At 41.4% G+C, this 14648-nt stretch overlaps 1 protein-coding gene across 2 annotated transcripts in view; it reads right to left on the reverse strand.

Moving 5' to 3' along the window:
- Positions 1-468: 468 nt before the first annotated feature.
- Positions 469-14648, reverse strand: part of TSPAN9 (tetraspanin 9) — a gene marked incomplete at its 5' end in the record, with an annotated part of 125260 nt that continues 111080 nt past the window's right edge. For both annotated transcript variants that reach the window (XM_080621093.1, XM_080621092.1), the window contains 6 exons: positions 469-568; positions 1368-1451; positions 1573-1704; positions 2454-2555; positions 4077-4151; positions 6408-6599. In XM_080621093.1, coding sequence (XP_080477219.1) covers positions 497-568; positions 1368-1451; positions 1573-1704; positions 2454-2555; positions 4077-4151; positions 6408-6599 — 657 coding nt within the window. In that variant the 3' untranslated portion in view covers positions 469-496. The remainder of the gene's footprint in view (positions 569-1367; positions 1452-1572; positions 1705-2453; positions 2556-4076; positions 4152-6407; positions 6600-14648) is intronic.

Genomic DNA, 14648 nt, shown 5'->3' on the forward strand with positions numbered 1-14648 from the left:
TATCCATCATAATAATCATCATCATTATCATAATAAAAAAGTATACACCATAAGGTACAAGAAGCTGCAAAGCAGCTCCAATTCCTAGGACTCTCAGAGTGGCTTTTCTGAGTCTTCCAGTAAATTAGGCAGGAGGGTTGAAAACTTAATGGAAGACTTGGAAGACTTCTGCCTTGAAGTTGAACACATGTAATTTTTGCACATACAGCATGGATTAGTAGAGCAAAACATTTTCTTAACGTTAAGAACCATTCTTACGATTTTGTGTAGAAAATCCATACTTTGGGGGAGTTTCCCCCATCTTTGGCAAATAAATGGCAAATGTGAAAGACAAAAATGAGTCAATAAGTTGTGGTAATAACTGGACAAATAACGACAAAGTGGATCAGCCAATGGGATGGATTCCTTCAGCAAGGCTAGGCTTGGTACTCTGCCAGTCCTTTTATTAATTTTTATGATGAGACAGAAGGGTTGATGTGATAATGTTTCAGAGGCTTTAGGCATCATATTTTTTGCCAGTCCTGTGAATCTGCTGGAAGAGTGTCATGGAGAAGGCCATGCCAAGAATCTGAAGGAAAACAAACAATAAAAGCTTCAGTATGGTGAGGCTGCCAAGTCTTCACTGCCACCTCTGTTTCATTCTCTAGCTGTAGTTTTAAAAGTCATTCTACACTAGCCATATTTCTCAAGTTTCAGTACTGATCAGTAAACTTGGATGTATGTTGTTCAGGCACATGGTGATGTCTGGAGATGCATCTGTCAGAGCACAGATGGAGGCAAAAAGCTCTCAGGGCTCTTTGTCATATGTGCAACAATTTTTCAGAATACACATACAAGTCACTCTTCCTTTTTACCCAACAACTCGTGCTTGTTTAGCCAGATAAGTGAAATGTGACTGAAATATCAGATTCAGGTATTCTCCCTGCAAAGTACAACAGTGATACAATAACCTCAAAACCTTAACAGATTACAACAGTGCTTCTGCATTTCTTCTTTAAAACACATTAACCTACTCAGTGGCTATGAATTTACTAATTTTGGCAACTTCTAGAACTTGCTTCCAAATTTAAAAAAACCCAGTTCCCTAAGGGGCAGTGTAACAAATGGCTAAACATGGGAACCCCAGAGTGGTGTTCTGAAGTCAAAAGGCAGGTAAGCAAAACCCCACTGTAGCATGCCTTCTTTGCAGGACTGACTGACCTGCTTCCTTTCTGAGGAGATGGCTTTACATGAACTCACAAAACAAATCTGTAATTTTTGAAATCATGATGAAACTCAAAGTGGTTGAGTACCACTTTTCACAGAGCAGAATCAACAATGCTGATGGCAAATCAAAGGCATGTTGACAAACATCATACCGGTATTACCTGCATTATGAGGATGCATATCCCGATCGAACCAAGGACATGCTTATTCTCATCGAACCAGGTCATAACTCTCTCATAACATCCCTGAAATGGTGAAAGAAGAAAATTGAAATCCCAAGGTCATATTTTTTTTCACATGCATTCTCTCTATTTTCTTCCTTCCTATGCCTCCCTAACCCTTGACCTGGACAAAAGCAAGCCTTACCGTTTTCCACACCAGTTCGGTAGAGTTCCGTCCACAGTCTTGGGAGTTTTCTGTACAACATCGGTCTGGGACAGTGTTTTCTCCCAGCACTGGGTACCAATCCGTAAAGTCATTCACACCACAGCATTTCATCTGTGGCAAAAATAAGGATTCATAAATTAAGTAGCACAATTCATGAATCAGGCACAAGCGCAAACTTTTACTGCTACTAAGCTACTGTATATTTTCAAAAGGGCTGCCAAAACAGTTTTGTATGTTAAACTGCTTTGTGCTCAGTGATCACTAAAATCAAATACTTAACAACATTTAGAAAAAAACCCAAACAGAAATAACAGTCCCATCCCAAGCTATGTTAGCCTTCTTGTCACAGATACATGAACCCAAACACCAAAACATTAGGTAATCTGCCCGCAAGTGCCGAACAGCAAAAGCCTAGCTGCCAAGGCTCCAGTTCTACCTATGCAGATTTTGCTGCTTCTCTGTTTCAGATCATTTCTGCGCCTGTGGTTGGCACAGAGAATCTCAGAGAGAGGTAAGCATCTTTCACCTTATAGAGTACACTTTGATACTGGATTTCACCATACTCGCTAGATGCTCAAGAGTACAAAATCAGAAATCAAAGTTTGATTTAGCCATCTTTTAGCCTTGGCACAAATACCAAAGTCAATAGACTGCAGCAACCTTTCTGGACAAATTGTGGGGTTTTGTTTGTTTCTTTGTTTCTTTTTGTTTGTATTTGGTTTTGGTTTTTGTGTGGGGTTTTTTTTTTGGCTTTGTTTTTGGTTTTTTTGTCTGGTTGGTTGTTTTTTGGGTTTGGGTTTTTTGGTTTGGGGTTTTGTTTGTCTGTTTGGTTTTGGGTTTTCATTGAGAAAATATGTTACCTCTGCTTGAATGATATTCCATGCATTTTTCAGTCCAACATTATTTTCTGAATTGTATAGCTTCATACCTTCCTTCAAATCTTTCTTTGCACTTTCACTGACCTGCATGATGTAGAAAATACATAAAGTCAATGCACTGCAGTTCAGAGGAAAGGACCAAATGGTACAGACTTGCATATAGAATGTATCCTTCTCACTTTCTTTCACCACAAACTTAACATGGGTAGAAGAGCTCCATCATAGCTTCAAGACTCTCACAAGTCAGTGAGACCTTTCAGCACCTGCCAAATCCTGGCTTCTCCCTCAGATTGCAAAATACTGGATTAATTCTCATGAGATAGGAGACCAAATAGCTTCCCCTCTACTAAGAGACCACCATACAGTCATCATCTGATCCAAACTAACTGAAAAGTCATCAGCAGAAATTTGCTGACATTAATTTTGCTAGAGAGAGCTGTTGGCAATACCACACAGCAGCCTCTCCTGCCTGTAACCTATGGCCTACTTTAATTTGCTGACATCATAAAACCAGAGTCCTAGCCTCTCAAGCTTAACATAGTTATTCCTTGCACAAGTTCAGGCAGGCTATAGTAAATGGCCAATACAAAATCAATTGAGAAAGAATATTATTATTGCTCTCCTTGTGGGGACAGGCTTGTAGAATTTATGATTTTCAAACATGCTCTTCTTTCTATAATGGAGAAAGTTGGAATGCTTAGCAGGAGATCTGAGATGTCCCATTTCTTGTATGAATATCAGTCTGAGCATGGAGTCCTGGATGCAGGATGGCTCTGACAGCAGTGAGCTGGCAGCAGGGAAAGGATTATGGGTCCTGCCATAAGTTTTTGACATCCCGTTCAAAATCATGAGTTCAGCCTAGCTCCCTGAGAGTGGCAGGCATCATGACAATGTGGGAAGAGATACAACTCTGGTAGTATCTCTGTTTTAAAATCAGTCTGGACATGCTCATACTGTAAGGCTCTGTCTTGTGTTTAGCAGAGTTCTCCAGTTCCCTGAGAATTTTTCCAGTCCTGCCTATCTGACAGGCCAGCCAGTTTTTCCTACTTAACTTAGTCTCTGCTGGATTGCAGATTCCCACAGATGGGCCTTATGAGAAGCTGCCTCTTGATCCCTGTCAAACTCTTTAGGACTGACCAGCCAAATGAGAGAGCTGGTGGCATCTGTAATAGCCTATGAATATTCCAGGCCCCTCTCCTCCAGTACTGTTCCAGGGTTGGCCCTAAGGAGCTAACAAGGCCTTAAGCAGGATGTCTCACAACTCAGGTCCACAAGATGATTAGCTTCTTGCAGAAGCTAATCACACAGCTGTGTTGAAGCCTATTTCAGCTGTTAGGAGAAGACTAAAAGGGAGGCCCTGGATTATGGTTTTATTTCAGGGAGGAAATTGTAAAGCTCAGAGGGTTCTTCTCTCCTGTTTGCTCTCTTCATCACTTCCTTTTCTCCCTGCAGAAGCAGCTTACAAAAAACAGCCCAGATCTCAAGGTTAAACCTTCACCAAAGTGAAGAGCAAGGAGAACCCACATATTTCCATCAAACGAAAACAAACTGAACCTGGTTTACGTGCTAGCACAGATAATTAATCTATATGGCATATTTGCTTACCTTGTCCATATAAACAAAGAACAAAATGAGTAGAATCAGCTCTGCCAGGAGAATTATCAGCAAAATGATGAAAAACTAGAACAAAGAAAAAACAGACAGCGTATACACACTTGCTAACTGGAGAGCAAACCTGGGGCTGCTAGAAATTCTGACTACTATTGGTCTTGTCCTCTAAACCTTTACTCTACTGCAAGGAGGAGTTCAAACTATTTAAACGTTTGCAAACTTGCAAAGTTTGATTTCAAACTATTCAGGCATATTGATACTTTATGCCACTGAAACTTCTGTAGGTTTCACCATGACAAAGCTCACTCGCATTCTCCAAGTCTTAGGCTTTGCCTTACTCCTGGTTTGCAAGTTTCAGCAATGCTTTTTTTTTTGACTGCTGTTAGAGCACACAGCCCTGATTGCCAGTTGATTTCCTTCATGCAGATTACAGAACAGATGCTAAACCCATTACCACAAAGACCAATGTGATATGCCTCAGGTAGGCTTTAACCACAGGTACTTAGTTGCCTGTTGAAATAGTTTTTATATTACTCAGCTCTTCTATTCCCAACTCTCTGTAGCTGAAGTATCTCTGCAGGGGCATCCCAAGTGTGAGCTTCAGTAGTTTCTCACTATTTTTCATGTCCACTAGTTTCCTTTATTTACTAGTGGACTGCCACATAAGTACAGCACCTCCACAAAGACAATGGGGGAGGTGTAACATGCAGTGCAGTGCACTCTCCAGTTGGAAACCTGTGATAGTCATGATAGGATAAAAAGACTTTTGCAGAACGTTGTAAGAATATTGTCCTGGTTTTGGCTGGGGTAGAATTTATTTTCTTCCTAACAGCTGGTGCAGTGCTGTGTTTTGGCTTCAGTCTGGGAACAATGCTGATAACACACTGATGTTTTAGTTGTTGCTCAGTAGCACATTGGTCAAGTAATTTTCAGTCTCTCACACTCTGCCAGTGAGGAGGGGCATAAGAAACTGGGAGGGAGCAGACCTAGAACAGCTGACCGAAACTAGCCAAAGTTTCCAAACCATAAAACATCATGATCAGTGTATAAAGTGGGGGGAAGTTAGCTGGAAGGGGCCAATTGCTGCTTGGGAACAGGCTGAGCATCAGTCACTGGGTGGTAAGCAATTGTACTGTGCATCACTTGGGGTTTTGGTTGGAAGGGGGGCTATCCTTTGTCTTTATTATTATTATTAGTAGTAGTAGTAGTATTGTTATGTTGTAATAGTATTAATATTATATTTTACTTTATTTAAATTATTAACCAGTCCTTGTCTCAACGTGCAGGTTTTTACCTTCTTTCCAGTTCTCCTCCCCATCCCACTGTGACAAGGGAAATGAGTGGGTGTCTGAATGGTACTTGGGCTGCTAACTGGGCTTAAACCATGACAAATATAAACATTCTCGAAAAAAACAAACCAAAATTACAGTTTGGGTGGATAAACAACATTACTATTCTCTGTTTGCTTTCTCATCTGTACAACATAGAAAACCAAGCAGCAGATAGCAAAAAGTAGGTGCCAGTTTGTCCTCCAGTTTAATTCTCTGAGGTGGTCTAAGGAATGCTCCCTACCTGTTTCACAACACCATGTAAGGGAGACTTTTACACAACGAAGACTCACATGCTCCTTTATGTCGCAGCACCTGTGATTCAAAACCTGTGATTGAATTGGAAGCAGTCTACTTTGAAAGTCCTCCTCTCACTTTCTGCCATAATACCTCTCTCCTTGGGGTGAGAAAAAGCATAACGAAGCCTCCTGCATGCATGCAAGAGGAGTGACCCACACCGTGTTTTCTGAGAGCAGTTCCCAATCTCTGTGCTTCAGTGCTGGACAAAGGATCAGATTTGGGGTTTTTTTCCCTGTTGTCAAGCCCTGGCAGAGACCATGACTCTTAACTTTGGGTCAGATGGTTTCCACCAACCTCTGACAAAGGCCTTAAATAAAAGCAAAGTAGAAAATAGCCATGAAAGGCTTCGAGTGGCATCCAAAAGTAACTGTGCTTAAGATTTTTCAGTAGATTCTTCTACCAGACATTTCAAAAAGGGTTATCCAGGTTGACCCTACCGTCATGTTTAACCATTCAGAGGTAACTGACAGCAGTAATTTTCTTTGCTATCTAACACATTATGGCACATAGTAACAAGGATACACTTGCTAATACACCAGTTATACTACTGTGATCAAAGCTGTGGGATGTCACATTGCAAGCATACAGAAGACTGAAAGCCAAGGGCAAAATTATAGTGATCCATAAGACTATTTTGCACTGGTCACTCAAATAAAACAGTCACAGGTCTTAGTGAAAAGACGTCATGATGTCTTACACTCAACAGGAGGCACTTGTTTTCCTTGATAGCACCTAGGCAGCCCAGAAAGCCCGTCACCATGATGACTGTACCAATGGCAATGACTAGGTTGGCAGCTGAAAGCGATGGAAAGCTGGGAGAAAACGTGGCGAAGTTTCCTTGTGACACTGACAGCCAGATGCCCACACCCAGCAGTCCACAGCCACATAACTGCAAAATATAAACAAAAGAAAGGTTTTACCATTAAAACAAATGGAACTGGGTCCTTCCCCACACTCTAAAAGGAAAGAATTTTTCAAGCAAATTCTCAGGTAACTGTTCTGCAGTAGTGCTTGCACTGGCTTGGTGATGAAACAAAGTGAAACTGAGTGGTTTTACTTAGGCTTGGTCATGTCACCTGCACTTACAGATCTTTTGAATAAAAGCCACTGGATGGCAGAATTCCCTTTTGAAAGACTCAGCACATGAAACCAGGGCTACCCACTGATCACCCAACAGCCCAACCCAATGCAATTTTTCTGTAGGAAAATAAAAAAACATTATTTGAAAGATTGTTCCATTTAGCTTATTTCTGCAGTCACCTACAATGTCTCAGAGTATCCAGTCCCATATTTCCTCATCAGAGGACAGGCAAGGAATTATTCTGGAGATTATTACAATTAGTAGTATCATTTCAATAAATATGTGTCATAAAATGCCCAGTCTCAGTGGCCAGGTTGGATTTTAATATGAGTTCTCAACACCTTTACTGTTGGTTATCAGTGTTAACTGTCCCAAAAATCAGATTTCTAGGTTTATAATCTTCAGGAAGCTCAACTTCTGCTACTCTGTCTGTGGGAGAACCTGAAGGAAATGCAAAGCTTCTAGATCAAATTCACTTTGATTCTCACTCTTAACAATATCATGTCTGGTTAAAGAAATAAGGTTTCCTACTCTAAATCACAGGGTCCGTCTTTAGAAAAAAGGCCAAGTGTTGCACTACACGGGGCCTAAAAGCTGGCCATATGGTAGTACTTGCTTAAAATGGCTGTTACACAAATTCCCAAAATCCATCCCTGTGATCACTGGCAGTGAAATCAATATTTGGAGTTAGCTGCACTTTCATTAAATTTGTGAGGTACTATTACAATCTCCTGCCAAATCTAGCCTCTAGTCAGAGGAGAAATTCATAGAATCATAGAATGGTTTGGGTTGGAAGGGATCATCTAGTTCCAACAGCCCTGGCTTAGGCAGGGGTACCTTAAACTAGGTCAGTTTACCCAAGGCTCTGACCAACCTGGCCTTGAACACTGCCAGGGATGGAGCATTCACAACTTCTCTGAGCAACCTGTGCCAGTGTCTCCCCACCCTCATAGTAAAGAATATTTTCCCAACGCCTAATCTAAATCTACCCTCTTTCAGTTTAAAACCATTCCCCCTTGTCCTGTCACTATGTGCCCTTGTAAAAAATCCCTGTAAAAAATTTCTTGTAGGCACCCTTTACGGTACTGAAAAGCTTCTATAAGGTCTCACTGGAGCCTTCTCTTCTCCAGGCTTAACAAGCCCAACTCCCCCAGCCATAGAAGAGGTGCTCCAGCCCTCTGATCATCAATGTGGCCCCTCCTCTGGACTTGCTCAAGCAGGTCCACGTCCCTCTTGTATTGCAGGCCCCAGATCTGGATGCACTACTCCAGGTGGGGTCTCACGGGAGCAGAGTAGAGGGGCAAGATCACCTCATTCAACTTGCTGGTCATGCTCCTTTTGATGCAGCCCAGGATACGGTTGGCTTTCTGGACTGCGAGTGCACACTGTCAGCTCATGTTCAGTTTCTCATCAACCAACACCCCTAAGTCCTTTTCCGCAGGGCTGCTCTGGATCACTTCTCTGCCCAATCTGTAGCTGTGCCTGGGATTGCCCTGCCCCAGGTGTAGGACCTTGCACTTGGCTTGGTTGAACTTCATGAGGCTGGCATTGGCCCATCTCCCAAGTGTGTCAAGGTCCCCCTGGATGGCATCCCATCCCTCCAGTGTATCAACTGAACCTCATAGCTTGGTGTGGTGAGGGCTTGCTGAGAGTCCACTCAATCCTACTGTCAAAGATGTTGAACAGGATCAGTTCCAATACCAACCCCTGACAGACACCATTTGTCGCTGGTCTCCACTTGAACATCAGGCTGTTGACCACAACTCTCTGAGTGCAATCATCCAGCCAGTTCCTTATCCTGAGTGGTCCATCTGTCAAATCCAGGCCTCTCCAATTTAGAGAGAAGGATGACGTGCAAAACAGTGTCAAATATCTTGCACAAGTCTAGGTAAATTCACATCACCTTCACTGGAAGGGTGAGTGGAGGTCAGCGCCATCCCACCCACCTCAGTGTTTTGCTCCAATTTACTTGGAGCACTGCAAGGGAAAACTGAAACAGTACCTAATCATTACTCACAGTGGTATCCCAAAGCTGCTGGTGCTCCCAGGTCAACAGTGAGGAACAAGAGTAATAAAAGTTCCTGCCATCTAGCAGGTTTGCCACACCAGGCCACCCCACTGTGCTTGCATAAACTTACAACTTTTACTCAAATGGAAACTCAAGGTCAGAGAACAGTATCTGCACTAAAACAGGGTTCAGTCCTGCCTTGTGAGGAACACCATTCTGGCACGATGAAGAGTAACAGACCTAACTTTTTTGGCAAATACCCCCACTCTGCCTGAGCTGATTTTACCAGCAAGGCAGATAGTTCAGGGTAAAACTGGCTTAGTTTTCACAGAATCATAGAATGGTTGGGTTGGAAAGGCCCTTAATAACATCCAGTTACAACCCCGTGCCATGGGCAGGAACACCTCACCCTAGGCCATGCCACCCAAGGCTCTGTCCAACCTGGCCTTGAACACTGCCAGGGATGGAGCATTCACAACTTAAGCAATCTATTCCAGTGCCTCACCAGCCTCACAGTAAAGAACTTCTTCCTTCAGTCTAACCTGGACTTCCCCTATTTAAGTTTAAACCCATTACCCCTTGTCCTTTTGCTGCTTCACAGAACAGAAAGAAAAACTAGAACAGCATCTTCTTGCATTCATGTCACCTTATCTATATGAGTCAGGCTTACGCTTTCATAAACATATGCAGCATTATTTTGTTTTACTTTCCTTGTGACCCTTCTGTCCCCTCTGAACCTCTATCCTAGGTTGCTTGAAGCTTTTGAAACTGCTTTGCATCCAGGGAGATTCACCAGTTTGGTGAAGAATTGAGACCAGGAATAGACCTTATGCAAGATGCTCACAAGCATTCCCATGGGAGGCAGAATAAAGCCTCTCCCAATGTACCAAGTTCACAAGAGCTAAAATCATGCAAAGCATAAAAATATAGGGTTGTGTAGCAAGAGAAAGAGAATAAGAGATGGAGATTACCTATACTGCATTGGTGGTTACTTCCAGGCCTCCTTGCACCTAAGCATTAGTTCAGCAGTCGGGAAAATAAACCCCCTACAACTATCTAAAACAAGCATATGCACTGGGAAAAACAAGAAATTTTCAACATTCTTGTAAGGAAGCTCGGAAGCACTTCTGCTTCCAAAACTCAATAACTCCACAGCATGTGCTGGAGAGTTTTGTGTCACTAGGTGTGAATAAATTTCACAACATGTGGTTCTTGTAGCAGATCTGGATGCAGCTGCAAAATCAGTGTGTGTAGCAGGAAAAAGTTAAACAGCTACTATTCTTATGAAAAGACTGGTACAAAACACACACACATGAATGTGGCAGGAAAAGGCTACAGGACTTTCATCTCTTCCCCCAGATCTGTCTTCTCCAATTAGTAGTCTTGATGTGATTTCTCATTGCCTTTCATGGTACGTGAATGAAGTCAATGTGAACTTGGAGCACTCTGGGGGAATGCAAAGCAGAGTCTCCTGATCTGCTGCAGGACCCAGTGGACATCACCACAGGTTTAAACTGTCTGCAGTTCATGCAATCAGCCACCCTGTTGCTCCTGCTTTAAATTGAAACTACTCTGTCCTTGAATTGCTGCAGTTCTGGTGACTCAAGCCCTCCCAGGGATCTACTCTCTGGCTCTGCTCATTTAACTGTTGGATGAGAGCTACCTTCAAGTGTAGAAAATCAGGAAAGTGACAAGCCCACTGGTGCTCCATGGGATAGACATGAAGACAGAAAAGGACCAGAGCAGAAGGAGGATCAAAGCTGGAGAGCAGAAATATGAACAGAACTCTACAGAGTCTCAATTTAGGAGACACTATATATACTTCCATATGTATTGAGAGATTAATTCTTCACTTGTGGTAGGCACTACAATATTTTGGCAAACTCAAGAGCAAAGCACCTTGCTGATTTGCTGAAGACTCCTCACTTAATGTACCTTCACCTTTCCACGGGGTGGAAAGCAGGGAAGATGCATTAAACACTTGATATGAAATGTTTGCAACAAAGGTCTTGTGAATTAGCAACACACCTGCGCTGTCCCTATGCAGACTACTATGCAGATACAACTTGAATGCCAAACACATGAACACACTGGGAGAAGAGTCCTTTACAATGTGAAATCAAGTAGTGTGTCAGCTGAGGCAGCAGATATGTCCACATTTGCTCTTTCTTCCTGTAATTCTAATGTCCTGCTGAAAACAACCATGGAATAACTCATTTCCAACTGCTGTAGAGAGTGGATCAGCATGCCACAATGCACAATGGGATTACAGTTCCCTTCAAAGTTTTCTGACAACAAGCATTAGTGTAGTACTAAAATTATACCAAAGTATCTGCACTGATCATGTCCTCACTGTAGCTGACTCCCAGGCCCACTGGGCAAGCTAAGGTAAATTCTCCTTTTCATACTTTTAACCTCCCAAAGTAAGACTTCTGCATTCCTAAACCATATAGAAAGTTCAGATTACATAAAAAAAAAATAATAAAGGTGATGGACGGGCTATTAAAGAACAAGGCTGATCTACGCAAACAGGATTATCTACAGTGACTGAAGATAGTAAATAGGAAGACCTGCTGCAGAATTGATTAAAGATCACATCCTGAAAACTTCCACAAGGTGGCATCCCATACAAATAGCACTATCAGTTTAAGTCAAGATTTTCTCCTCTCCAGAGCTACTTAATTTTTGTGTGTTCTTCTCTGTTTTCATCTCTGTCATTCTGAGTAGCAGCACTGTTGATGCTAAAACCTCTGCTTTAAATCCAGGCCAAATGCTTTTTTCAGTCATGCTTCTTCAAAAAAATCCCATATAATTCCACCGACTTGAGACTTACTTGCATACAACCGTACCAACTAAAGCTACCTAGATTCTAGCAATAAAATAGCTTTCCCTGACACTTTTTTCTCTACCAATCTATTTTTTTATAGAACATGAACACTGTAAAAATGCTCTCACAGCTCTTTATTCTTATAGGATCCACCTCCTTCTGTTTGATACAACTGCATCCTGGAGGGTGAAAGCTGCAAAAATGTATCAAGTCATCTTATCAATTTCTTAATAATATAATGAAATAATATATGCTGCTTGGTAATTAATTGTGTGAGATTGATGTCACTGATATTCCTCCCTCAGGCACATGGTTTAACAGCAGAATAAATTTCACTGCATTTTTCTTCTCAAAAAATGTTGGCTTATTTACCTCTCATGACTGGAAATTATCATCCTCCAAGCAACCATCAAATCTTGCCTTCCCCTCATGTTTATGTCATGAAGGTAACTGCAGAACACTATCATAAAGTCAGTCACATACATGGATACACACACTCTTACTTACAGGGTAATTTAGACAAGCTATGGCACACATATTTTCAGCTTGTGAGCAAACAAAAGGAACACCAACTTTCCTCACAGTTTCTCCCCCACTTTGCTATTTCACTTTCAATGCTTGAATTCTTAGGTACTTCAGCATCTGTTACCAATCATCACTGTGCCTAGGAAACAAACAGCATTCTAGAGAATATTAAAGAGTCTCAAATGCTTCAAGAGAAATTAGAACTCCTGATAAACGCAGAGACAGAGAAACCCCAAATCAAGTCTTGCCCTGACAAAGGGTATCATTAGAGCTGGAAAGAGGCTCTTTTCTTCTGGATTTTTGAGCATTATGTGAAGTAATACAGCAATACAAATTTTTACAATAGAGCATCGCATCCAGGTTTAGTTGCCTTAACCTAGAGAAGATATAGTAAGAGTATACAAGACCCCGGGAAGGACAACACAGATGGGCAGAGAGTTATGCCAAGACTGACATATGGTATAGAAGGAGATCGTCTAGGATTATCTAGCCTGGGAGGAATTATTAGACAGGATGTGAATGAAATATTCACAAATCTAGAGGTCGGTATGAAACCCAAACAGTCTGTCTCTTTAATCTTCTCCAATAATAGAAATGAGGGCAATATTAGCAAACATTATGTACTATGTATACTTCAGGTATATATACTGGTATATATACAGGCTTCATGCAACTGAGAACTAAATTGATAAGTTATGCCATAGGTAATTACAAGAATCAAGTATAGTGGCCACAATTGTAAGGGCTAGATGATTTTATTTATTGCTAACAGCATTTGTTGTTTGTTAGCATATACCCAAATAGTGACAACTCATGCTTCTCAGAGTAAGATATCATACTTCTCAGAGTAAGATATCATACTTCTCAGAGTATGCATGCAGAATGCAAAACTACTAAGCAGGAAACAAGTTGGTTTAGTCAGGTGAAGAAGGGAAAGAATATGCCATTCTTTAAGGATTATTAATAGAATAATACTGATAGATTTACCCTTGGAGAAAGTAATTGAACAGCATCAGGAAACAGGAATCTGATAAGGAACGCACTACCAAGAGGAAAAGGGATGGATGATGTTGACTTTTGCCATCATTCCATCCCATGGGCACAATGTGTGATGGAAAAGCTGCACAACTAAAGAGTGTAAGAGTTTAGTCTTTTCACAAAAGAGTGAAAGAGCGGAGGAAATATTTATACTTTACATTAGACTTTCTACAGCTGGTTAAACACCAGGGAAGCTCTTAACAGAGAATAATGAAATAGAACAGACATAGAGAAAACTAAATACTGAAACACAACCACTAGGGACAAAAAGAAGCAGCAGTCTCAGTTTGTACCTCCATTTTGAGTGACGTGCCCTGGGCCATCTGTGGCCCAGTTACAGAGAACAGAAAACTCCCCACCCTCTTCTGTGCTGTGTTAAAACAGGAAATCTTGCTCAAAGCAAAAATGATATGATGAAAAAATACATGGAACAGCTTAAATACGGTCCCCATTAAAATGGCCAAAAGCACAGGAGATTGGTTATGAGAAATTACTAACTGCACAACTGCAAAAATAAGTGTCAGTGATGGGAACTGATTTCAGGACAACTGCAGTGATAAAAAGACACTGTGAATTAGGCTTTGACAGGCTTCTATTTAAGCAATAAGTCAACAGAGAGATGACCTGAACCAAAAGGACAAGCATGAAGAAGCCATGTGTACAAGAAGAATGCATGACCTAAGCCTAGCACAGAAAGGTTTTTCAGTGTCCAGCTGGCTCTTAAAACCCTCCCTTCTGTTTGGGTCAGCAAAAGAAATCTGCCAGTGATATTTCCCCTCTGTATGGTAAGTCCTATAAGGTAAAGGTTACCTATTTTAGCTCTTCTATTCAACATAGAAAGATTTTCCACCATTTCTCCAACTGACTCTCAGACCAGTCAGTGTGCAGAGAAGATAATGGCCCTCATGAAGCAGCAGTCTTCTCACTCTGTCCTGGGTTGGTTTTGTTGTCTTTTTTTCCCCCCTTTCTCCTTCATTTATGGTCTCTTAATGAGCTCATGGATTTCCAACAGAATCAGGAAGCTTAGAAAACAGTTTGAAAGGCTGTTCTTTCTCACCATGCACGAATTTTTAAGGAAAACTTCTACTAGACATAAATCTAATTAGATTTTTCCAGAAGGATTATCACCACAAATAACAGGATTTTTCAAACTATCACAATGCATTAACTTTTCTGTTGAGAGCACAATATTAATCAAAGCAGGTGCGTGACTTATAGGGGAAAGGGAACTCAAAGGTCAAAAGTAGAGCCGTTCTATTCATTTACCGTCAGGCATGAGTAGTCATCTTCTGCTTTTGCAGTATTCTTCCCTGAGTTACAGATCAGAATGACTGTTCTGGAAGGAGGCAGGGATGGGAACTACATGGTTTCTACCACTTCAAAACAGAGATATACTTTCTGCAAGTTAAATTTTTGGATGCAACTTCCCATCTCTGGATTTGGATGGTTCACCCATCTC

This window comes from Psittacula echo (assembly GCF_963264785.1).
Source record: "Psittacula echo genome assembly, chromosome: 1".
NCBI lineage: Eukaryota > Metazoa > Chordata > Aves > Psittaciformes > Psittacidae > Psittacula > Psittacula echo.